Here is a 26,419-nt window from a genome sequence, read left to right on the forward strand (position 1 = left end):
TTTAAATCATGCAACCCTGCCTACCGCGCGGTTCCTCGCGCAGCGACAGGTACACCGCCCCGCTCGGCTTCGGCTCGCGCGGCGCCAGGTACACCCTACCGCGCGGCACCTGGTACACCGCCTCGCCCGGTGCCGGCTCGCGCTGCGCCACGCGCACCGGCGGCTCACGCGGCGCTTGGTACACCGCCTCGCCCGGCGTCACGCGCACCGGCGGCTCATGGTACACCGCCTCGCCCGGCGTCACGCGCACCGGCGGCTCATGGTACACCGCCTCGCCCGGCGTCACGCGCACCGGCGGCTCATGGTACACCGCCTCGCCCGGCGTCACGCGCACCGGCGGCTCATGGTACACCGCCTCGCCCGGCGTCACGCGCACCGGCGGCTCATGGTACACCGCCTCGCCCGGCGTCACGCGCACCGGCGGCTCACGCGGGTGGTACACCGACCGCTCGAGTGGAGGCGAGCGAGTACAAACGCGTGGCTCATTATCAGACGAGGCCCGTCTAAATTTAAGTATCTCATTCACATCGTTTTCCTCGATTAACCTCGCCCAGCGAAAAAATTCCTCGTTTTCGTAATACGGACCTTTTGATTGGCTCCAATCCTGATGTTTTTCGACCAGATCCGCCAAGGACAAATAAATGGTATTTGGCGCAAATTTATCGCAGGTTGCGTCTGGGGTGGCGCAGTCGGACCGGTCGTCGTCCGCGGCGGCTCCGGGGTCGTCGTAGTGTCGCCGCCGGGTCCCGGGAGCCGGCATCAGCGGTCCCGGGAGACGGAGTAGCGCACCAGCAGCGAGGACAGCTCCAACTCCTCGGAGTAGGCGTTGGTGAGCGGCACGCTGCGGAAGCCGGCACGCAGGCAGCGCACCGGCAGCGTGGCCTGCCCGATGAAGTTGGGCTCGCCGAACATGTCCTCGTCCTGCACCGAGAACCGGATCAGCGCCAACTCCGGGTTATGCAGCTCGAATTCGCACCTCTCGTTCCAGATCGGGTTGAGCCCGTTGTCCGCTGAAAACCAACAAGTAGTTTAATTTTGTCAAAACGGAACTTCCGAGCGTTAAAGATACATTCCCTCTAATATGGTCGAGTGAAGCGATGGCTGGTTCACTCGTCATGTCTGTGAACAGGCGCTGCTTTCGGGGACTGGTCAATCCAAGTTATTCAAATTTATGTATGCGAGTCATTTCTACTAGTACCTTAATATGTAAGTCTAGATATTAGCACGTCACTACCTTGTTTAATATATCACGCAATCTTGTATACCCATTCTTATGATACACCATACAAGAATGCATGGTAAATTCAGTGAACTGCTCCTGAATCGAATGTACCTACTACTACTATTTCTATTTATTTATATTAACCGGCAGACAGTGGTGACTGAGTTTGTTGCGGCGCTTCTTCTCAGCACTTGCCAAATGTTGGTCTCGAAGCGCTGGTAGGGTAAAAAGATTATGAGACATGTAGAGGCTGTTGATGAACACCGTAACATTTTGTCAAAGTCAAAGTCAAAATTTCTTTATTTGTTTAGACTAATAAATAGTTCTTACAAATCGTCATTTTGCTCTTCAGGAGCCTCTACATGTCTCATAATCTTTTTACCCTACCAGCGCCAATAGGTCATGTGAATGCACCCTTTTATGAAAAGTAGCAGAAAAAATTACCATGGCTGATTCTGTTAAGGTCACACAGAAGTTTGCAGAACGAGTAAGTACTCTTCCAACCTGCCCTACTCCCAGCCAGTTGAGGCAAGCCATCGCTGGTCGTCCGCTCCCGTGCAAGTGCAAGAGACTCGGAGGGTTATTTTATTTTATTTTACTTTATTCGGAAAACAAACAGTGTTAATTGACTTATTAACTATCTCAATATAAAACTTTACACCAATTATATGTTTTCGCATACAATAACTAAGATAATGTTTACTAATATACTTAAATTATTTTATACTTCTTACGCCAAAAATCACGCTGCAAACTAAACATTATAATAAAAGATAAAAAAGAATATTAAAACAGGAACAAAAGAACCTCCGATCAGGGAACCAATTCAAACCACTCGTTCGACATAGTTTTTTTAAAATCTACTGGTTTGGAGTTGAACAGGTCCAGCTCACGATCATCGACGAGCCCATTCACCTGGGCCGCTGCTCGCACAAGGAAAGAGTTCTGTCTATAATTTGTAGAACATTGAGGAATACAGATTGTAGTAGGTCGTCTGACTGATCTGTTTGGTTCGTTCGTTTCAGCCAAATGACGTCCACTGCTGGACAAAGGCCTCCCCCAAGGTTTTCCACAATGAACGGTCCTGCGCTGCCCGCATCCAGGCTCTTCCCGCGACCTTTACCAGATCTGTTTGGTACTTTAAGTTTAATTGAGGAATTTAATTGAGGGTTTGCCAAAGCTCGCTAGCAGACTCACCGACGATCTTGGTGACGAGCTTGGAGCCGGAGTCGTAGTCGGCGCCGAGCACCTCGACCTCGACAAAAGGACTGGCGGTGCCTCGGCCCGTCTTGCACAGGTGCCGTGCGCCGATCACGCGCAGCCTTATCTTCCACGGGCTCGTGTACTTCTCGATCGCCTTGTAGTCGAAGGGGTTGTATCTGTACGAGTACATAGGAAAGTTAGCCACGTTGTAACGCGTCACAGTGTAAAAAGAATGCTTGATTATTATCTTGAAAATTGTATTTCCCGGTAGAGTTTAACAAAGGTGACGGACATATTTTCGTCCCTACTTCCCGGTACCACCCTATATTTTATCCCAAGGTGATGGTGTGACCAGATAAATTTGGGACGCGTCTAAAAATCTTGCATTAACTAACAAAGAATTTGAATTTTCATTCATGGAAAGGGATGCACCGAACTGATCAAAGTTCCAGACTCACGTCTCATCCAGCATGAACTTCGGCTTGAGCACGAACCCGCAGTTGCCGTTCTCCTTGAACTTGCCGACGTTGACTTGCATCGCTTTATCGGGCGTCTGGTAATTGAGCGCCACCATCTGAGAGCCGGCGTTCCAGAAGGGCACCGGGTTGTAGTTGGACGAGTCGATGCGCTGCCCCTTCGGATAGATCCGGCTGAGCTGCACCGTGTGGTACTTCACGAAGAACTTGACTTCGTTCACGCACATCAAGCGCTCCGCCTTAGTCTCGGGGAAGGAGGACATCTCCGTGAACACGAAGCCTTTAGTCTTGAGCCTGCAGGGAAATATTCAGGACGTTTGACATCTATAACGGGAACGGGAATAAACACACCGCTGTATCACTTCTGCAACTCCTGAATAGCCAGGATTTACAGCTGAGCCTCCAATGAAACCCAACCGGTGAAGGTTGAGTCAACCCTGGGGATAGCTGTCTTGGAACCGCCAAAGAATTTAATCAGAAGAACATAGGAGTTTTTTTTTTATGTGACAGGAGGCAAACGAGCAGACGGATCACCTGATGGTAAGTGATTACCGTCGCCCATAGACACCCGCAGACCCAGGGGCGTTACAGGTGCGTTGCCGGCCTTTAAGGTAAAGATACGCTCTCCTCTTGAAAGCTTGCAGGTCGTATCCGTCCGGAAACACCGCAGACGACAGTCCAGTTTGAAATTTACTTTCATGCTGATCATTCTGTGTGAACTGACACGCGGGTTAAATACTCATTTGTAAGATACACAGTGACAAAAGATGATGCACGCTTACCTCTGCTGGTTGAAAGCGACAGATCGGCAGTAGACGATCAGGTCGGAGACCTCCTTGGCGATTCGCCAAGTGCGCTCCATCTTCTTGTGCTGGATGGAGCGCGCGCTGGCGTTTTGCGCCGCCTCCTTGATGGCCGTCAGCCACTGAAAGCCACCGCACGGCTACGTTAAATGCTGTCACGTGGTTAAATGATATCACCCCAACTTTTCCTGTCATAAGCAAAAAGAGCTGAAGTTTAAATGAAACCCGTCATAAATATCAATATAAAAAGCTTTAAATTATACTTTGGAATGTCTTCTTCAGCGGTCGGTATTTAGTTAAAGCAAAGCTAATTTTGAGAACACTTTACTACCATTTAAACACTGCACAGTCTTAAATGTGAAGCACCGGATACAGATCGGGCACTGTTCTCGCATTTAGACCTCGCTAGTCGCCCCATGAGACAAGAAGTGTAAGCATGAGACTGTGCTGGTTAGTTCGACAAGAGATTAGCATTGAGAGATGAAAAATTAAGTGAGAAACAAAAAACAAGCTGAAAATAATTTTGTTAAAACTACATTACCTTTGCTTTCTTCTACAGCCGCTGAAGTGCAATATGTCTGACATGTTATGGCCTACTATATTGATCAAGCAATACTCCCTTGAGGAACTCCATCGCCAATTTCCTCCGTTGAGCAGCTTCTGCGGGTTAGCGCTAGATTGAGAGAACAACTGAACCGCGACCGCACCCTTTATTCTTAGCTTTTAAGCCGGGTTCAGATGGGTGTAATTACGTGTAATGTAACACGAATTCAACGTGTGGATGGCACTACGAGCATTACATGAAAAGTGTTGCCCATAATAGTATGAAAATAGTTTCATTACATTACACGATACATCCCATTACGCCTTACACCCGTCTAGACCCGGCTTTAGAGAACGCAGAATAATGGGGACAGATGCGGTGGCAAAAGCTTTTGCCAAAACTTTTGACATCTCAGCTGTCAATTGCGCCAGTAACTCAAGGGTTTTGACATCTACAAGAATCTAGCTCCATAGGAAATAATAATAGGATAAAAGTATGCCCGATTACTGGAACAAATGTGCACCCCTTCTGCAAGAATCCCGGCGACGACTGTTAGTCCAACGTGAAGGGAAAATTCCAGAACACAGACTCACTTGAAACATATAGATTAGTGGTTCCGAAACTGTGTATTGAATGAGTTTGGTTAAGACCGACGAGTGGTCGGCCACGGTCACCACACTAGCCCGCCTAAGCCCTTCTACATGGCTGCCTATATCGTCAGGATCAAGTGGCTGCAGAAAAAAAGGCTCCACATAAGGTTCTGCAGCCGATGTGATTCTCTACCGATATCCTGCTAACATTATATCAATATTACAAAAAATAGCCTAAAGAAGAAAGGATAAAGAAAAGGTTGGGAAAATGTTTTTGTATAAGTTCATTCGTTTCAGCCGAATGACGTCCACTGCTGGACAAAGGCCTCCCCCAAGGAATTCCATAATGACCGGTCCTGCGCTGCCCGCATCCTGGCTCTTCCCGCGACCTTCACCAGATCGTCGGTCCACCTAGTGGGAGGCTTGCCCACGCTACGTCTTCCGGCCCGTGGTCGCCACTCGAAAACTTTTCTGCCCCAATCGTCTCTACGAGATATGTGCCCCGCCCACTGCCACTCGATTTTAGCAATTTTAGTTAGTAGACTGGTACAAAAGAAATGACACTGATGAAATGATATGGTAACATATCGCGATCGAAGCGAATGCTTGTGAAATATCCCACAAATGTTTCTTATCATGAAGGGTTGCCAAGGGGAGGTAAAATGTGTGAGATGATTAGCATCCACTTTCCGAAAACCTATAGGACAGTGGCTTATTGCAGTCGGGACCCAATGACGCGATGAGCCACTGTCCCGCACATATGACACTTAAAGATGCAATATAAGGTAGGTATGAAGGAAGTACCATTTCCGGGAGTGGGGGACCGCCCCTGTCCCTTCCCTAGGTGAGCGAATAAAGATTAACTGCGGCAAATGTGATGGCGCAGTTAAACACGCGCACGGAAGTATTGGCGACAAACCGAACTGCGTGTTTCGATCTCATTCGATCAAGTTCCATAACGGCCCGTTCACACATGGGAGTCCGTTTTACTAGTACGTTATACGTCATAAATTTATGCTCTGTTCACACATATATGCACCGTATAACGTTCAACGGATCCGTCATTACTGGATCCGATGTGTGAACAGAAAACTCGCAGTATACCGCCGCTATTCTACAAGTATGGACGTCCGTTAAAATTCTACGTATCCGTATATTTTTATTGTTCCTTCGTCCAGTATTCGATGTAAAAACGGAATGTAATTTTTTTACGGAACGATATTTCTTACTGTATACAGAATATCGTGTCATGTGTGAAGTCACTCATACAACTACATACGCCATCGACGAAAAAAAAAACATACACGATAAAACGGAGCAGTAAAACGGAGACATGTGTGAACCGGCCGTAAGGGAGGGGTGTGTGTGCGTGTGCCATGAAGTGCCACTGACCTCCAAAGCGATTTCCCTGGTGGGCGCGGCCATGTCGAAAGGCGAGACCATGGCGGGGCTCTGCACGCGCACCACCCATCGCGGCTTGCCAGTCTCCTCGCCCACCACCAGTTCCACGACTGCTCCCATCACGTCCAGCTCGCCTTGCTGCAAGGCACCCAACGCAGCTGTATCGCTCGTCTGCAAACGACCAAACTTGTAGTATACTAAGGTTACTCTTTCTCCCGCCACTTCTCATCGCCAGCCAATGTGCTGTCCCGAAGCGAGAGGCAGAGATATTTGGGACGTGCATAAGTGCCAATAAAGTACTAATAAAGAATTCGAATGTTAGTAGCACAAGTCCGCTTTTTGCTAACCCAACTTGTCAATAAAGTGTTAGCCTAACTTTACACTTTTGTGTGAGTATGAACATGGTGATTTTCATTGGTATACCATAGACCTCGCTCTAAGTATTTATTTATTTGGAAACTCAACAGCAACAATTTATATGTTATAGCCTGACCAGGAACATAAAAACCCTGGCATAGAGGCGCGTCAATTGCATTTGATAGTGCAACACTGAGTACAGTCGTACCTATGTTAAATTAATAGGCTAACTTTATGTATCAGGATTCAGGATTACGGGCTAATTTGACATTTTCATAAATTAACGAAAAAATATTATTATAGGTAACCTGGTTTAAATAAATTAAATGAAACCATCAATCGAGCTAGTAGGATTTATTTTATTATTATCTTTATATAATCACTAGCTTTCCGCCCGCGGCTTCGCCCGCGTGGAATTTTGTCTGTCACAGAAAAACTTTATCGCGCGCGTCCCTGTTTCAAAAACCGGGATAAAAACTATCCTATGTTCTTTCCCGGGACTCAAACTATCTCTATGCCAAATTTCATCAAAATCGGTTGCGAGGTTTAAGCGGGAAAGCGTAACAGACAGACAGACAGACAGACAGACAGACAGACAGAGTTACTTTCGCATTTATAATATTAGTTGGGATTCATCAATAATCAAATTCAGAACTTGAATATTCAACTGCAATGTTTGCTCATGAACGCTTCAAACTCGGTACTTCTTTCCCAATTCCATAAAATTCAACACTTAGAAAGTGACAAAAAATTTTAAAATAGGTAGTTGAAACAAACCACAGCTAATTTTCATAGTGGACTGTACTATGCGATAAACATGTCAGTCAATTTGACAACCTTTGTCGGAAACATTATTCAATGAAAATATTGTCCGAACCCTTAGTATTTCTCTTCGACAAATACTTTAACACATTGTAAACCACTTTTCTTTCACGACTATAAAAAGATTTTAGCAATTTAATTCACAAAATCAATTGCGCACATTTAAAATAAAGTTTGTTTACACTTTGACAGCAATAGACTGACATGCAAGGTGACATGACAATGAAGTTTTCAGTTACTGTTGCCATTAAAAGAAATTAGTACCACTGTTTTCCGCAACATGGCGAGGGTTTTTATGTTCCTGGTCAGGCTATACAGAAGAGTTCAATACATAACTTTAGCCAATTACAGAGTCTCAGTATGCAGATAAGTTACATTTGAAATGGCTTTTGTGTTCAATTGATGTCAAAGTGCCACAGAACCGTACGCGTAATCGTAACTGTGCATATAAAATAATGAATTCATTCAGCGTTTTATAGTGGTTCGATTCCTAGATGGAACAGGAGTCAGCACACACAATTGTGTATATTGAATTATTGATAAATACCTACGACAGCCCATAGAGTCCGACACCATCACCACACAAATTATCAAAGCAAAGAACGACACATTGATGTGTCACGCATTTATTTGAAAGGACCAGTTGTTGTGGAAATCCAGAAGGCCATTGTCCAGAAGTAGACGGCCTAAGGTAGCAACGAACATGTGTCAAATTATGAGCAAACTGCATGACAAACATTGATGAGCACATGTAAACATCAAGTATCATTTCAACTTCGGCTTCGGCTGCGTAGAATAAATTTAAATTAACCATGAGTCCATATAACTCTACCAGATTCCGAAGTATTTGGTCACACACAAAGCTTCATAACAATATAATATGTATGCGTCACGCACACAAACACAATGACTTGCGCTTCGTTCGCACTTTTAAGCCATTGTTGAAGAAAAGCCATGGTTTAAGTTTATTTACACAAACATCTTCAAATTTCACGCCGCACAGCAAATAATAAGCAGTATATTTCCACTAAAGTAATGTGAATCACACCAATCAACCGGTGCACAAACTCGCAACATTTGAAACAATTATTCGTGTGGCAATGGAACTCTTAAAAGTTCCTATAATGCAATGCGCCCAGCATTAGAGGTGCCTTCCTTGCGAGCCGTATGTAAACTATTGAGTGTTAGTAGTTACTTAAGTATGTGGGTTTGTGAACGAAACGCATAGAAGCTCCTTAGAATATACTGAATCACAAGTACACAACCGAAGGGCGAATCAATTGTACATACTAACATTTTATTGGACAGTTTGTTGCAGAAACATCTGGAAAGATTTAGAATTAAATGACGTAATCGCTCAGTTACCGAGTACAGTACACACAAAGAAATATGATAATAAACTACACTACTGCTGCCACACTTACAGGATAAGGAATATGCTATGACAATGATTCTTCGTATGTGAGATTAAACTCACTTACACACTTAAACGAAGTTATCACAAGTCACTTGCATTCGATTTAACGAGCCAAAAGATATTTTAAATAATAATATCTGAACAAACAAGTTTCCTTGTTGTTTAATCAACTTAATCGTTTTACATTCATGAGGCATATGGACAAAGAGATACAAACGTAGAACCTCTTGTATTCGGATAAGTCGAGTGGAAATTAAACATGGGTGCGTCACGTGAGTGTATTGCGTTCGCTTCTACGTTATGTTCCGTTCACAGTGTGTTAGTTGGGCAATACGCAAGCATACTAACTGCGATCTCCGTAGCTTGCGGGACTTCGATCTCCTCGACGTAGTTGGCGGGGAACCAGTGGTGCTTCTTGCCGCCGTAGTCGCCGCGCCACCAACCCTCGTCGGGCTTGTCCACGTTGGTGATGATAGCGTGCTTGGCGAACGACAGCTCGTCGTCCTGCCGCGCGCGGTAGTCGTACAGAGCCTTCACCGTCACCTGAAGCCGGGACAAAAGCATTTTTTTATTATAAACACAGAAAACTGTAGACACAACATTTATGCACTTATGCGATAAGATGGGAAAGGTGGGGCTAATAAGCACTACTAATTTGTGACAAAACATAGCTAATAATAAAATAAAAAATATTGAAACATTTACAAGAACCAACATTTGGTTTGGACCAGAAGCATTATTTATTAAAAAAAAATAACAAAAGTCATTGTACCTAAAGGAAGTAAAAAAAAAAAAAAATATGAAAAAAAAAAATAAAAAAAATGAAATAGTAAAAAAAATACTGAAAAAAGAATAAAAAATACTGAAATAAAAATATAAAAAAATACTGAAAAAGAAAAAATAAGATAAGTACTATGCTTTTTTGGCAGTGAACAATATATACATTTAAGGAAGTAGTACAAAGTCCAGTTCAGAAAAATCTATCCTAGGGTTAGTCTAGGTCTAGTTATAAGAACATCTAGCATACCAAAGATTGCAAGGCTTACGCTAAATCGCTCCATCGCGCCCGCAATACCTCGGACCAGATAATACGAAGCCGACGCGAGTGGGAAGCACGCGTCACCTTGTTGTCGTGGTCACCATCGTGACGCCGCGGGCACGAGATCGTACACCATGCGCGGCGGAGTTAACGCTGGGCGTCATCCCTTTGGTCAAGTGTTCGCAAAAAACTACCCCTCACATTTTCATCTCAAACTGTACACACGATTTAAAAAATATTTAATAAAAAATATACGAAGTTCTAGAAGAATCCTTTTCACTTGTACCTTTATAGCATTGTTGTTACAATTTAATTTACGTCTTTTCTTTGGACTAGTAAATATTATTAAAATGACTCACCTTTTTTCCTGAATTTATTAAAACAGCAACTTGTTATGGACGGAAAAATGGGTGGAAAGATTTTTTGGCATCATACACGAATTATTTTACTTTTTTATACTTATTATACAAATGTAAAATGTCCAAATCCTACTTTTATTCCTCTTTTTTGTAGCACAGCACATGTTGCCACACGGTGATGTTAAATTCCCCCAAAATTGGACAAATTTTGATTGTAATGATTCGAGTCGCACTGGTATCAACTTCTTCGTTGTTGAATCGTAGAAACACTTTGAAAGTGTACTGGTAGGTGCCGCGGAATGGCCACCAGCAGACCGACACGTTGATGCGATATGCTATTCTTGGTGCCATTTTTGCTATATGCAATGTATTACGCGGTTGAGATGAATGCAATTTCACTTTAGTTGCACTTTGAAAAGTTAAGCCGCTCTTATGCAAGGGAATGCATCAGAGTATTACGCACAATTTTTTAATTTTAATGGCTATTTTAGGTAATTTTTTTCAACAATAAAGAAAGCTCTATCCGGCACTAGCTTCCAGTACAGGAAATGGATGGGGGACAGACACTTTATATGAGGATTTGAAATGCTATTTATTATGCACTGTTGTATATTATATGGTCGGCTATATATCGCAGGCACTCCGGTGCGCGTTCCGAGTGGCACTGAGCCTGGGAGTCTGCGCACCCTCTTTATGTAAGTAGATAGGTATTGCCCGCACCCATAATGGACGAGCTTAAAAACAAACAGCACGTGCGGCCTTGCACATCACATCACCATACCCTTGGTGCGGCCTACACCTTGCATCCCGCGCTCAGCCAGACCTTAAAGTGCGTTCGTCTATAAATAAATACTAGCCAAAAAATATTAACACCATTCGTATATCAAACAGGAACTTTAGGCAAATTTATTCAACACACTCGCGTCAGCTTTAATTTTTGGAATTATTTAAAAATATTGGTCTACAAGATGGGGAGTCTAGCCTAGCTATGGCACTACGGATAAAACATGTACATGAAAATGATAAGCTGCTACGTATTCTAGGTCTATGCAACAAAACTATAGAATGCAATATTTAAATATAAAATCCACATCCCGTTTAAACTAATAACTACGCCAAATAGAAATTGACTAGAAAATGTTCTAATGATAATAACTATTTTATGAATCTACCTATAGATCTAAGTTATCTGTCACCGATGGAACCATAGGTGTATAGTCATGTAGCCTGTTGACAAGTCGATTGTTCTCCTACCTCGTGTGCTCGTGTGGCCTACGTGCAAGAAGACATTATAGGAAAATTCCAGAAAAACGAGTACCGATTTATCATTTATGCATTAAAGCCGATATCAGTTCAAAATGTGACCTTGGTTCTATAAATAAATACGAGATCACTCTCGAAAGACGTTTTTTCTTTTATATAAGATTAATTTAACTACTCAGTCTTGTCAACAACATAAATATTTAATCTGGCCCTAAATACGAATATTTGAAATCGGGTTATTACGCATAAGTTTTTGGTACCTTCTGGAAAATTTTAGCTAATCAAACAAGTATTGTCGTTGTTTTTGGATTCAGTGCTCTTATTGTAGACTAGGCATGTATAACTTGGTGAAAAATCTTAAGTTTACCTCTGTGATAAGTCGATGTCAATCATTATATTTTGGGCGAAATTGCACAATAAGTCAATGTCCTCTGAAATATTTTAAATTTGCTTAAAGCGTCAACACGTAAGAGAAACTCAAAGGATTAGCCGGTGAATACTTCCTGGTGCGCCGGGTGCGTAGGAAATATAGGGGGAGTTTTCACTGTACATAGGGTGATTCATTAATACGGTGTGAAAACATAGTTTACTTCTGTTAAGTATTTGAAACGAATCAACAAGTAGCAATCTCAATGTTTTTATGACTGAAAATGGGGTTCACAATGTTACTACGTGAGCTATAATGAAATCTAAGGGTTGCAAAGGGATGTTTTTTGAAAAAACTACATGGGTGTCATTTTCGGGTAATCTTAGGGTGATGATCACGAATATAATGTCTGTTTTGAAATCCTTTGTGGCGAAAATGGGTTCAATTTTGGAAAATGAATATGGGTGTGATTTTCGAGATTTCTTGGGGCTCTGATTCTTAATATCGTATCTATTTTGAAATCTAATATAGCACAAAATAGTTTTGTATTAAAAAAACAAAATGGGTGCCATTTTCGAAGTTTCATGGGGGGCTGATTATAAAATATCAATAATTTTAAAATCTTAGATACTAGAAATGTTATTTTTTGGGAAATCAACATGGGTGTCATTTTCATGGTTTTTTAGGGTGTTGATTCATAATATAGCATCACTTTTGAAATCTAAGGTTGGGAAAACGTATTTTTTTCTGGAAAAACAATATGGGTGTCATTTTCTAGGTATCGTGGAGGATAATTATTTAATAGGCACCAATTTTGAAATCTGTTATCGGAAATAGGTTTTCTTTAGAAAAACGAATATTGGTCTCGTTTTTGAGGTTTCTTGGAGCGCTGATTCTTATTATAGCATCACTCCTCCAATCTAAGATACCGGAAGTAGACTTTTTTGGAAAATCAATATGGGTGTCACTTTCAAGGTTTCTTGGGGGCAGATTACTGAAATAGCAACAATTTTGAAATCTGAGATAGCGGAAAGGTTATATTTTGTAAAATCAAAATGGACTTGGTGAATAATGTCAATGATGTCGACTGTACATAGACGTGCAGCTACCAATGTAGATAACTTCGAGGTGGATAGATGAATGTTAGAGATGCACACATTTTTTTGCTGCTGCCCCGTCTATTCTGGGACTCGTCACTCTCAGTAAGGCAGATGGATGCTAATATGGGCGATGACACCGGTCACGATTAATTAAAAGAAGCATTGCACACATTTCAGTAATATATGAGCGAAATTGCCTATTTTTATTTAAAATGAGTGACGTCACAATAGTCTATTTATAAATTGACATAAATATTGTTGTGACGTCATAAAAAGTACGACATTATTGATTCATGTTGTCAACATAACTATTGTTTACCGAAATTATTGTTTACTTGGCCACCGTTAGATGTAACGGATAACACACATTGTTTTTATTCAATTATAATATTTTAGCGCGTAAATATTTGGATGCAAATAACTTGCAAATAAGAATGATCTAGAACAATACGCGAATATTGTAAATGATAATGTGTGATGGCACTACAGTACAGATGGAGCGGGAACATTTTCATATTACAAAACTATTTCAATTTGTTTGAAACTAACTAATTGAAGTTCCCAAACTATCCAACTAAAGCGACCATAGCCCAGTGGTGTCGGCATCGGACTAACCACTTTCGGGGAACGCTAGTTCGATTCCGGACCCGCTGGGCTATTGGTATTGCGGTGAGGGGCTGACACAAGGATATACAGCTTGCTTGAAAGGGGTAGCAGCGCTATTAGTCATTTGTTTACGACAAATTACATCTTTAAAAATGCTGTGTAATGTGGAAAATCTCGATTAAAATGGCTAGAACTATCTTCTACTTTAATAAACGGCTAAGTAGTTACCGCAGGGTGACTCGGCTGCCACGATTCGCAATCGCAGTACCCGAGGTGATAGTTTTGTCTCCGACCTATGTCCGTGAAGTAACAAAGATAATAATTATATGTACTTACCTTATCATTTAAGTTAATTGGTTTTACTATGAGCAGGGATCAGTTGAGAGGTACTCTCTTTTAATAAATAATTGTTGCAATTATTGGAACAACACATTTAAAATTGACAAATTTATTAGCAAAGGGGACACTTGTATTATTTTGTGTATCATAACGTTGAAGGATGAAACTAGAAATGCTGTGCCTGCGACTTTGTACGCGTGAAAATAGTTTGAATAATATTTCCCGTTTTTGCAACATTCTTCTTTACTGCTCTGCCCTTTTTGGCTGTAGGGTGATGTTATATAGCCTAAAGCCTTCCTCGATAAATAGGCTATCCAATACAAAAAAAAATCAAGCCAGACCAGTAGTTCTTGAGATTAGCGAGTTCAACCAAACAAACTTTTGAGCTTTATAATATTAGTATAGATTAGAAGTAATTTTAATGGGTTTCGATCGGTTTTTGACCGTATACACGAGAGTAAAGAAAAGGAAGAAATAGATATATAAAGATCGCTTTAACCTAATGAAGTCCTATTGGGCAAAGGGCTCTCCCACGGATTTCTACATTCAGGCATTTCCAGCAACCTTCACCAGATGGTCGGATCGGGTAATGGCTTCCTACACTACGTTTGCCGGTTTGTGGTGGCCGCTTTCGAGTGGCCCTCACTTCGAGTCTGATGATGCTTGAGGGGTCTTAATATTCTCGCTCATTGACCTAGGAGTACTTGTGAATGCGCAGTAAGCGCCCTGACCTGCAGCCCCTTATATTTTCCTGCTCAAGGACCGAGGCGTACTTGTAAATTCGCACCAGGAGCCCCGGCCCGCGCCCTTTTATATCTTTTCGCTTATAGACCGAGGCCTACTTACTTGTGAATTCTCAAAATTGTGCGTTCGTTTTGTTGCCAACAATAGAATGATAACGGAAGATGGATTGACAATAACTTTAGTTTTGGTAACCCTTTGCGAAGTCACCAAAAAACCAGGAACTACATCATTATTTGCGACTTTAATGCCGATTTCGACGGGCTGTCAGGGGGCGCCATAAAAATCTCGCCCAGGGGCACTGGTAGTGCTAAAAACCGGCAACGACTAGAGGGAACCTAGCAGGTTAATGATTGCACACGGGCGCTATATGGGCGAGAGACTGGACATCTTCATTTCATAAGAAAAATTTTTTCCAATCTAAGTATTAAATACGTAATAATTAAGTTTACCTTAGACACGAAGGAGGAGGGATCCATGTAGCCGGGGGTGCCGTACACGGAGCCGTCGTCGGGTTCCTGGGAACATCATTCAATGTACATTATATTTGCGAATGCGAGGTGTTAACATATTATTTGTAATTATTTACAATAGTTAATCAGAATATTAGAGATTTCAGTAATAGTCCTGTTAACCCCTCGTTAAAGCTAAATAAGCTAGTGTTACGAGTGGGTTCACCACGATAGTCCCGCGGCGATTCGATGGTTCGAATCCCGCCGGAACGGACGCTGGTGCGTTCCTCGGATTTCAGTCGGCCATTGCGACACCTTAGGCCAGGGTTTCCCAATTTTTTTTTGCCAAGAAACCCTAATTGATTATACTTTTCCTAGCGGAACCCCCGTACTACTCCGCCCGCACGCCCTGCCCCTCCCTTGTGCGTAAACAAGTCGGTGCGAGCGAACAACGTCGGTCACGAAACGTGGGAAATATTTTTTACGGAACCCTTGCGGCCTTTCCACGGAACCCCAGGGTTCCGCGGACCACCTTTCGGGAACCGCTGCCTTAGGTCATCGTTTAGTTATCGTCGCATGTTTTTTAAAGTATAATTATTTGGTCCCTGATTGGTTAGAATCCTGCGTTAAAAAAAGTGGGCTTACACTGATGATCCTCTTAACCACTTTCTCGCTTATGGGATGACACAGTTTCACCTTCTTATAGAGCGGGTGGTTCTCGTAGTAGCTGACGAGCTCCACGAGGCTCTCGAACTTGACCGTGCCGATGGCGTAGAGGCGGCCCTCCTGCCGGATGCGGCAGTGCTTGATCTCCTTGTCTGACCTGGAACAAGGCAGGGGATCGCTGGAGAACCACTTACAAATACTTTATTATAGATCTCAATACTCAATATTTTATTGCATCCATTATGTACTTAAAATTAGAACATTATGGGCCCTGTAGGGCACGGCAATTAGGAGAGAGGAGGACCACCCTAGATCAACCGAAAGATGTCAGAAGTTAGAGCCTAGTAATTTATCATTGAGATACTCACTTAAAGCATAATAGTGTTTGGAAATTAAAAGTTCTTTAAGTTTCTTTACGAATGTTAATTCTTTGGGTGTATTTTTTAATCGAAATTGGAAGCTTCTAGCGAATCGAAGAAATCGAAGAAATCTAGCGCGTAACTGTCAGTGCCTGAGGTATGGCAGCGGCACGGGAGGGACATATGACGTGACAAAGCATGACACTTGACGTTGGACTTCTCAAAATCACCCTCCCTTGGCGAAGAAACTCTGACACCTTTACATTACTAGGCCCGATTCGACCAAACTTTTATCCAAGAAAAACTCCTGGTATAACTGGCACATTGACAGTTTCAGTATGGGAAATATGTCAGAACTGACGATTTATTCTGAGATTAATATTTACTCTTATTGGGTCGAATCCACCCTAATAGTTATAATTGAACCCCTCGGCGTAAGCTAAAAACTCTTGTTACGTGTGGGTTCACCACAGCAGTCCAACTAAGACGGGGTTCGAACCCGCCTTCCCAGCCAACCGGGAATAATCTCACCGAAAGTTCCCACGAGCCCCCCGGTAATCACTCAACTGATTACTCATAAGATCTACTTACTGCCTGGTTTTGCTTTACTGATTGTGCCCCATCAATGCATTTCTGGAGCCTCGTCATACGCTTATGAAGTTTGACAATTGAACAGTTACAGCCCACAATATTAACGGTGCCTAGTATAAAGTCGTATAATTTTTACGCGTATTTGCCCGTACCGCATATGTGTGCGGGGCAATACTAAATTAGTCACATCAAGTATAAAACAAACATAGTATTTATAGCAATTTGCCTTACAAATCATAAGTGTATCAAATATCAAATGTAAAGTTACTGAAACCGATTAACCTAACCCTCTTAACGCGGAGGCTTCATCAATTAAGCCACACACATCTTTCGGCGATAATTCGCTATGGAATTAAATTGACTGCCTGAATAAGCTTTAGTCATTGTGTAAGAAGAGAGATGAAATAAAATCCTCCAAATCAATATTTCAGCACAAGGCAAGCTTCTATTGGAAGATCACCTTTTCATTCTTAATTGCTTTCGATTAAACAGATCTTTTTGACTTTCATTTGACCGTCTCACTTGGGCGGCGCCGAACGGCGTGGGTCATTCCTTATACCTGGAGCTAATCAATAATAATACGGCCTCTACGTGTTGGATCTGTATCTCCACGCAAGCCTTATAAAGGACCGGGCCACTTTTGACCCGTGAGCTCGAAAGCGTACAAATAATAATAATAAAATCTTTATTTGGCACGAGCGAGACAAGCAATGGCAGTAAAAAGGTAAAAAAAAAGAACAGTAAATATAATAATCCAGCCAGGCCAGCATAATCCCGAGCCAAAAAGGCGCCCGCTCAGCGATACTCGGGACATAAGTTAAATGTCCCGACGTTGATTTTCAGCGAGTACCCTTTCCTAGGCCTCGGCTGTTGGGACCCAAGCCGAGTCCATCCGTGTCAATTTTGGTCATTGTGGAAATCAGCAGCTGCCGACGATAGAAGGTAGAAGTACTACTGACGCTGGAGTAGCACTACTGAAACACGTCTTTGATGCTTGGGAGAGTAAAAAAGACGCTGTTGGTATTTTTTGTGACCTTTCAAAAGCGTTTGATTGTGTAGACCACCAAACCTTACTAAAAAAATTGCGACATTATGGTGTTTCGGATGAGGCACTTGATCTGTTGAACTCGTATCTCACAGGCAGAAAGCAAAAAGTTTGTATTAATGGAACTGAGTCTTCTGGAGCACCTCTTACCATGGGTGTGCCGCAGGGATCGATATTGGGACCTTTGCTATTTCTTATTTATATTAATGACCTTCCCTACTTTGTAAAAGATCTATGTGATATTGTGTTATTTGCTGATGACACATCTCTCATTTTCAAAGTTGATAGAGGTAAAGTAAACCTTGATGATATAAATGACACACTCTCACAGGTTTTGCATTGGTTTACTGTTAACAACTTATTGTTAAATGCAAACAAAACTAAGTGCATTAAATTTACCTTACCTAATGTGAGGCAGGTTCCCACACAACTGATGGTGAAGAATGAACCATTAAATAGCATAAGTTCCACAACATTCTTGGGAATCACTTTAGACTCTAAACTTCAGTGGGGTCCTCATATTGAAACCTTGTCAGCAAGGCTCAGTTCAGCTGCTTTTGCAGTGAGAAAGATAAGGCAATTAACTGACATTGAAACGGCAAGGCTAGTTTATTTTAGCTATTTTCATAGTATAATGTCATACGGCATATTGTTGTGGGGCTCAGCTGCGGACATTGAAACTGTGTTCGTTCTGCAGAAGAGAGCAGTGCGGGCCATTTATAACCTTGGACCCCGATTTTCCTTGAGAGAATTCTTTAAGGAGATTAATATACTGACAGTAGCTTCACAGTTCATTTATGAAAACCTTTTATATGTTCGCAAAAATATAGAGCAATTTACTAGAAAGAGTGATTTACACAAGTTCAATACAAGAAACAAAAATAAACTTGCCGTTCCAAATTTCAGACTGCACAAGATTGGTAATTCATTTATGGGGAAATGTATTAAACTTTTCAATAAATTACCACAAACTGTTGTAGAATTGCCCATTCATAAATTTAAAGCACATATCAAAAGCACCTTAATGAAAAAGGGCTACTATAAAGTTGATGATTATATAAAGGATAAAAATGTTTGGAATGTTTAACTACCTAGCTCGCATCAATACTTATGACTATAATTTGTATATTTCAAAGACTGTAAAACCTTGAAAAGGAGGCTGACAATAGTGACTGAGTTTCTTGCGCTGCTTCTTCTCAGCACTGGCCCATTTATTGTCCCGAAGCAGTGGTAGGGTTAATATTGGGACGTGTAAAAGCGCTTTTTTAAAGCCTATTTGCAAAAATAAATAAATTTTTATTTTATGATAGCCGTATGGTGAAAGGACTAGTCGAATCGAGATCCGAGGAACGCCGGTACAAACTCCACCGCCGTGCCGCACGACTATATGGTGAAGTGAACCCACTCGTAACAAAGCGAGGGGTTAACGGGAATAATTACCAATAAATATTCTTAAAAAAATCTCTGGGGGTGAGATATTTGCTCAACAGTAAGTTGATACGAAACAATAATTGCAGAGTCATGTAGCATGTTAAATTAACTCGTAATTTACTTTTAAACCCTGTCCAAAGCCAGGTATTGTTGCTACCATGGCAGTAATTAAAAGTAATTAATCTCTTCTATATGCAAGTCAGCAACTTCAAAGCAAACCATTCGCTTTTGTTGCTTAAACAAATCACTAAACGATCGCACAGCCATTGAATCATTGAGGTTCCAGTTAGATTGAACAGTAGTTGCAGTGTACAGCGCTGATTATTCTAGAGCAAGTAAGTAGTTAGCGAGCGCCGGAAATCGGCCCCAGAACCCAGCAATTTGCCGATTGCGGGACAAACTGGATAATCTGCCAAGATTGCACCCCGCGTGCTCACGTCTTGTCGCACTCGTCTTGGGACAGACGCTCTTAATGGATAAATTGGCTTGCAACACATTTGCATCTGAACTACGCACAGCTGGTAGCGTTAACAAATAAACATATCCAAATAAAAACAAAGCTCACGAACCCGCAACGACTCTGGTGTAGAAAGCAGAACACAGCACAACGGCCAAGCATTCGCCAGCTTACTAGTAAACAATCTTAAAGAGGATCACAAACTCGCATGACGCAAATGATTAATGAACAGAGCTTTTCAGAGAAATAAATTTATCCAGCAACCATGGAAAATTATTTTTAATTTACTCTTGATTGGTTGAAGTATTTTCAAATTATAAATTGAATTAATTTCCCTTTCGTCGAACCAATATTAATTCGTGTATGTCCAAAATAGCAATGCAAAAACATAGCCGTACAGCGAGGCAGTAATAAATCGTCAAATGAAGTAGCAGCTACTTGCGTAACAGTCACACATATTTTGCGTCACTGTCAACATATATTTTGCGTTCGCGTGAAAATTTATTGATGTATTCTGGTACGATAAAGCCCCCGTGTTTTGCAACCCGCCATGCTTCAAATGCATGTCTAGGTACGAGTATGAGTATTAATTCGCGAGCTCGAATACTAAGTTCGTTTCAACATGAAGCTTTTAACATTGCTAGCGCTTATCTAGATATTAGCATAGCGTTGTGTAAGCACAATACATATAGCACATTGTCGCAGTCATAGATCTCTTCCAGTAGGACAGATAGCTTAGAAACTAGGAAATAATACAAGTTTTTGTGCTAGGAAAAAAATATTGTAATAATAATGTGAGCTGTAACTACTTTGGAGTCACTTCATCTGACTTGCATATGGCAGATTATTTGTTATTCCTTACATCATGTATAACATAAGACTATTCTTTATTTGTCAAACGGTTGACTGGTAGAGAACGCTTACAGGCATTAGAACCGCCAGTGTACACCATGAAATGAGAATGAAGGAGTTTATTTACTCGAAGGTTTAAATAAGGTTTGCAAATATCTTCAATGTACACCAGACAAAACTGGCAACCTAACAGCACATATCAGGCGGTCTTATGTCTACGAAGGGATCTTTTCCAGCCAACAACCGCCTCTGTGGTCTAGTGGTAAGACCACCTGCTTCAGACGCAGAGGTCCCGGGTTCGATTCCCAAAAGGGGCAGATTTTTCTGTTCGGTTTAGTTGGTGGTAGGGTTTGTTCTAAGTCCGCCTGGCTAGCTACCACCATCTTACCCAAGTCTGTCGCCATAACAACAATGTTAACAGCATTATTGTGTTTCGGCAGTTAGAGGTAAGATAGCCAGTTCCTTCGTGTTGAGGATTCCGGGTGAAGCTTGCTTCCACCTTCGGCCTGATCGTCACTTACCATCAGGTAAGATACAGGCAAAAAAAATCAACTGACCTGAAGCTAATCGCGAAGGATCCCTGCTCTTTCTCGCTGGGGCGCACGAGGAAGGCGCCGTCGCTTTTGGCCCTGCGTAGGAGCTCCTCGGCCTGCGTGCGGGACACCGTCGGGTGCCACCAGTCCATGCCCTCGTGCTTGTTGGGCTGCGGCACCGGCTCCTTCAGCGTGATCAGGAACTCCTGCAAGGCATCTTCGTCTTGAACCTGAACGACAGTACACAGCGTCAAGCCACCATACCCTGTTAGTGTGTTAGTGCGCAAGCACGAGTTGCGTGTTAGTCACATTCACAATACATCATTCGGTGACACAGAAGATATCACGTGCACAAAGCGTGGAGCTCCGGAATAGCACCCTAAGGGCCAGTCACACGTTCTTGATACAGATTCAAATCAAAATAACGTTAGCTGGTCAACCCGGTGATTCCTGGGTAAATAAGATATAGTAGTTTATATGAAAGACATTGAAAGTTCCTAATAAAACATTAGGGACTTTATCAGCACGTAGCGAAACTGGCCCTAAATGCGGATAGAATTTAGTTTTTAGTTAACAATTTATATAGTTATTAGTTTGTAACAGAAACTTTCAAAACAGTGCGGTCAACACATATTAACTATTGTAATTTAAACGTACGTTCAAATGATAGTTCGGAACCATTTATTTTATCTGGATACGAACGTTGCGAATAATGTTTACGAAATAAATGGGAATACGTAAGCATCAATGCGCAACAAAGTATACTTGTTTGCTATCGGCGATCTTCATGAATTAACATGACTGTGTTGATCTAGTCTAGAATATAAGTACATTCTTTGATTTTCTAAGCACCTATTGTCATGTTTTGTATTGATCCCGGCCTGATTTTCAGATAAGCGTGCAGTGGAATGCAAATGAAACTGTCGATAGCAATGCATTGTTGCTTGCTTTTTCCTCGAATCTATGGTAATATTGACCTCGGCAATGAGAAGTAACATCTCAATAGGATTGTGGTATTACACTAACATTAGAATTGAGTTACCTATATCAGCATGAACTTAATCTTGAACTTAGGGGTGACTTTCAGGGTTAAACACCTACCTTTCGCTCCCACCACTGTATCTCCTGTTTGTCCAGGATCCCTGCCAATAAACCTGACCAAAGAAGGTTGGCTAGTACTGACATAGGTATTTTAAACTGCTTAACTTTATACCTCATAAAGAATCTTCTTGTCGACAACAAACCTATACAGTGTCAGCCCAAAACTCCGCTACAAGAGAGGCGTTGTCAGCAGCATTCATTAAATCTTCCTGTGTACAGTTGTTTGGGCACGCAGGGCACGACATCATGTGCTTCATCGATCGGGGAACACAACCACACTTACACTCCAAGTTTGAGCCATCCAAGAATACCCAACAGAACAGATTGTCCTTACTACGGCCGACCAGGTAAGCCAGGGGAGCTCATGTCCAGGTCCTCTCAGACATACGAGACTAAAGGGCGGGGAAGGTCAGCTCTCTCACGCCATAACCTGCATCTCTCTTTTGACCGATCGTCATCAAGAAAGAAAAAGTATTTAAAATCAACTGCATTCCGTTGAAAAATGTAAGTGCGTGATTCCAAATCACCATGTATGGTGACGAAAATGCTAAGTGACGTTTCAAAGAGAGTGTTTGTGATTATTTAAGTTAAGGAGTGTATTATGGAAAATCGCCTGTTAGAAAAGTCATACACAAAGTTACCTAACTGGGAATCGAATCGAGAGTAATTGTATTAGGTCTTAAATTTTAATATTCGATAGGTATTAGAATTTTTTTGTGATTAATTCGTGTGAACTAGCCATCGCTTCACTCGACCATATTACAGGGAATGTTTAGGGAATGGGATTTTAATAGGACAACTAACATATAGGTGCTGCATTAATTATAGGTTGTCACGGCATGCAACAGTAGGATTTTGCGCTTAAATGAAGGTAGCTTATCCCGAAAACCATTCAGATCAAGATTGTATTACATTACATTGAAGTGGATATTTCCAATTCAACAAACACTGCCTTCTAATTTAGTTCCAGCAAAGATGAAGTCCCTAATGTGTTGCCCAAGATTAAAATTAAGGTTAGTAGGTGTGAGACAGGTCAGTGAGCACAGATGCAAAGCCTTCACCCACTAATAAACAAACCATCTGACCTGACTGCGCAGCGGATTCTGACGGTAATGCGTGATGAGACTGTACAGGCTGTCGAAGCAGACGGACTCGATGAGGTAGTACTTGACGAGGCCGCGGTCGTGGCGCAGCTTGATGCGGCAGTGGTTCACCTTGCCCTGGCGCCAGAAGGACAGGCAGTAGTCACCGACGAAGGTGACGCTTTCGCGCACTAAGAAGGTGCCGTCGCCCAATGCGGCGTGTGCTTTCAACAAAGCCTCGGCCTCCTCGCGGTTGCCCGCCAGCCGGCCGTGGAACCAGCGCTCGCCGAAGTGCAGCTCGTCCTGCGGAACGGTCACGCTCCGCACGGCCTCCGCCTCGCCGTCGCTGTCCAAGTCCGTGTCGGCCTGCGTGCTGTAGTGCTGCGTGTAGTACAGCTTGCTCTCCGTCAGCACGAACGCGTGCGGGTTCCAGTCCTTGTCCACCGGGTCCTCGAGCAGCAGGATGCCGTTCTTGATGGTGTTGCGCAGGTCCAGGTCCTTGCCGTCGTCCTGGTGCACGGGCAGCGCGCTCTCCTCGGCGCCCTCGGGCAGCTTCTTGTGCTTGAGCAGGATCTTGCGGCGAAGATCGTGCGGCGAGGGCAGCCGCGTCTCGTTTCGGTCGTGCGGCGCCACCAGCAGCATGCCGCCGAACACCTCCTTGAAGGCCAGCGCCATCTTCCTCTGCTGCGGCAGCGAGCAGTTGTCCTCGATGGACAGCACGAGCGGGTAGTCCGACGTGACGAACGCGTGCTCCTTGATGGTGCGCAGCACGTCCATGAAGCGGATCTTGGTGGTGAGCGTGTGGCCGTGGTAGATGAACGGCATGCCGTCGGGCCCGTCCCAGCAGTCCAGCTCGATGCAGCGGCAGCCCGCTCGCAAGCAACGCACGTACGCCTCGAGCGACGACACACTCGAGAACTGATCGCCGGTCAGGTATCTGAATACAAAAAATCATATAGCGCCGTTTCGTATGTATTGATCCTACTACCGAGAAATAATTAGCGAGAAAATCATTTGATCCCATTTCTTTTGTCCTCGCAACAAAACAATAGGCGTTGACGTACCTAGAACTGTGGAGACGCGTAGGCGAGACATCCTGTCGGGAAAAATCCAAAGACAAAGGATCCCGCTAATTGGGTTTTCTATAAATATGAAAATAATACTGGAATAATGTGCTGACATCCTGTCGGGAAAAATCCAAAGACAAAAGACAAAGGATCCCGCTAATTGGGTTTTCTATAAATATGAAAATAACAGTGGAAAAATGTGCTGAAACACAATATCTTGAGTGGGTGTTGTGTCCTTAAAGGATATCTATTTTGATAAACGCGTCAACAGATAACAAAGGAAAATTTTCCAGAACTTTCCTTAAGCATTGAGACACGCCGTATGAGCGCTTATAGCTACTTTACCTATGACTGCTGATAATGATGTAGATGGATGGGGTGACTTTACGTTTTGTGGGGTGACTTTACGTTTAGTGGGGTGACTTTACGTTTTGTGGGGTGACTACGTTTTGTGGGGTGACTACGTTTTGTGGGGTGACTGCGTTTTGTGGGGCGATTTTACGTTTAGTGGGGCGACTTACGTGTTGTGCGACGACGAGATCCAGTAGTGCGAGAGAGGCTGCGTCATGTCCTGGGTGACGCGGTCGTGCGCGCTGTCCCAGATGGTATTCTGTTTCGAGAACAGCATCTCGATGAACTGCACAACCAAAGATACCACTTTAAATAACCTAACATTGAGTCAGCCTAATAATATAATCAATCAAGACGTATTGTTCTCGATAGCAATAAGTCAAACATCGATAAAATCGATTTGAGTATAACTTAGAGCAGTCTTTCCCAAAGTGGGCGATAACGCCCCCTTGTGGGCGCTGCAGGCTTAAAGGGGGGCGGTAAGAGACCCAGAAAAAAAATCGGACCGTTGTGTAGAGGCTTGGGAGGCGTCATCTACTAGAAGGACTCTTAGACATCGACTGAGCTCGACTCTTGACTACAAAAAAGGGGGGGCGCTAAAAAATAATTTATTCTCAAAATGGGCAGTAGACTAAATAAGTTTGGGAACCACTGACTTAGAGTCTCAAGTCTTAGACAGATCTTCTTCGCCATCTAGAGTTTGGAATTTGAAACGATAAAATCAAATTCTCATAGAGCTTAATACCCCAAAGTATTAATATACATTGGAGCTTAAAAAATTACTTTGACTATTGGAATTTGTGATTTTGCCTACGAAAAAAGCTCTACGTGTTGTAGCATATATCGCGACACAAACTTGAAAAGGATTTTCCATTTCACTAGACGCTCAAATATTTATATCAAGAAGCTGAAAAGGGGAATACAAAGGACGCCCTTAGCGCGTCCTGTCATTGTGGCGCCTTTGAAAATCTAGTCTATAAGAAATTTCCATTGGGTTAATATTAATATTCAGAATGTTAAATGAGGCGAGAAATCTCTTAGAATCATGTTCAACACTAATCCAGAGTGACTGGTTATTATGCATTTTCACCCTAATCCAAGTTCAGTGGGGGGAAAACACTTACCTCTTCCAACTTGAAGTAGGGCTCGGAGATGTCCCTCTGCGGGTCCCGTAGGTAGTTGCGAATGAACTGCGAGGACCCCTGGTGGTCGTCGCCCAGCGGGTCTTGCTGCTCGACGAGCAAGAATCTTTTGAAGTTTTTCAAAGTGACAATATCCTTGTTCTCTCTACAGTAATCCATGTGCTGATCGAATATCTCGTTCACATTCTGTTGGGGGAAAAGAAAAATTGCATGAGTTTTATGTGGCTTGGAATCTACTACAAAGTGTCTTCCAATAAACTAGCTTTGGCATGCCTATTTTACGTGAAGAATTAAAAAAGGTTTATATAAAAATACACTATATTTCTTCTAGTAAGAAAATTTATTGTAATTCTGACCAATTCGTTTCGCCCAACGCTCGCACAAACTAGCACCACCCCACACCAACCGAACTATCGTGCCCGGCCGCTTCTCTCCCCAAACCTGCTAGGTTACCGTCCCCTAGCAACGCCCTAGGCCGAGGAGCCTCATTCGGGGGCGCCCTTAGGCTCGTTGCTTACATTTTGAGGTTGAGAGCGCTGACCGATTGTCCGGTGAAGCTGAGGAAACCCCTCACGCCTATCAACAGTCCATCCGAAAAAAAATCAGACCAATTCGCCTGAACAAACTGTCTCTTATAACTG

The 26,419-nt window shown here is 42.8% G+C and overlaps 1 protein-coding gene across 1 annotated transcript in view; it reads right to left on the minus strand.

Annotated features, from left to right (window-relative positions):
- The window catches only part of LOC135086953 (1-phosphatidylinositol 4,5-bisphosphate phosphodiesterase gamma-1), a 30,187-nt gene continuing 3,768 nt past the window's right edge, over window positions 1-26,419 (minus strand). The window contains exons 4-15 of the mRNA XM_063981786.1: window positions 25,761-25,964; window positions 24,807-24,922; window positions 23,222-24,155; window positions 21,060-21,241; window positions 15,747-15,924; window positions 15,102-15,167; window positions 9,184-9,378; window positions 6,231-6,410; window positions 3,684-3,826; window positions 2,884-3,195; window positions 2,420-2,601; window positions 1-1,010 (exon numbers count right to left, since the gene is read on the minus strand). Of these exons, the coding sequence (XP_063837856.1) occupies window positions 760-1,010; window positions 2,420-2,601; window positions 2,884-3,195; window positions 3,684-3,826; window positions 6,231-6,410; window positions 9,184-9,378; window positions 15,102-15,167; window positions 15,747-15,924; window positions 21,060-21,241; window positions 23,222-24,155; window positions 24,807-24,922; window positions 25,761-25,964 (2,943 nt within the window). The 3' untranslated portion in view covers window positions 1-759. The remainder of the gene's footprint in view (window positions 1,011-2,419; window positions 2,602-2,883; window positions 3,196-3,683; window positions 3,827-6,230; window positions 6,411-9,183; window positions 9,379-15,101; window positions 15,168-15,746; window positions 15,925-21,059; window positions 21,242-23,221; window positions 24,156-24,806; window positions 24,923-25,760; window positions 25,965-26,419) is intronic.

This window comes from Ostrinia nubilalis, chromosome Z, assembly GCF_963855985.1.
Source record: "Ostrinia nubilalis chromosome Z, ilOstNubi1.1, whole genome shotgun sequence".
Taxonomy (NCBI): Eukaryota; Metazoa; Arthropoda; class Insecta; order Lepidoptera; family Crambidae; genus Ostrinia; species Ostrinia nubilalis.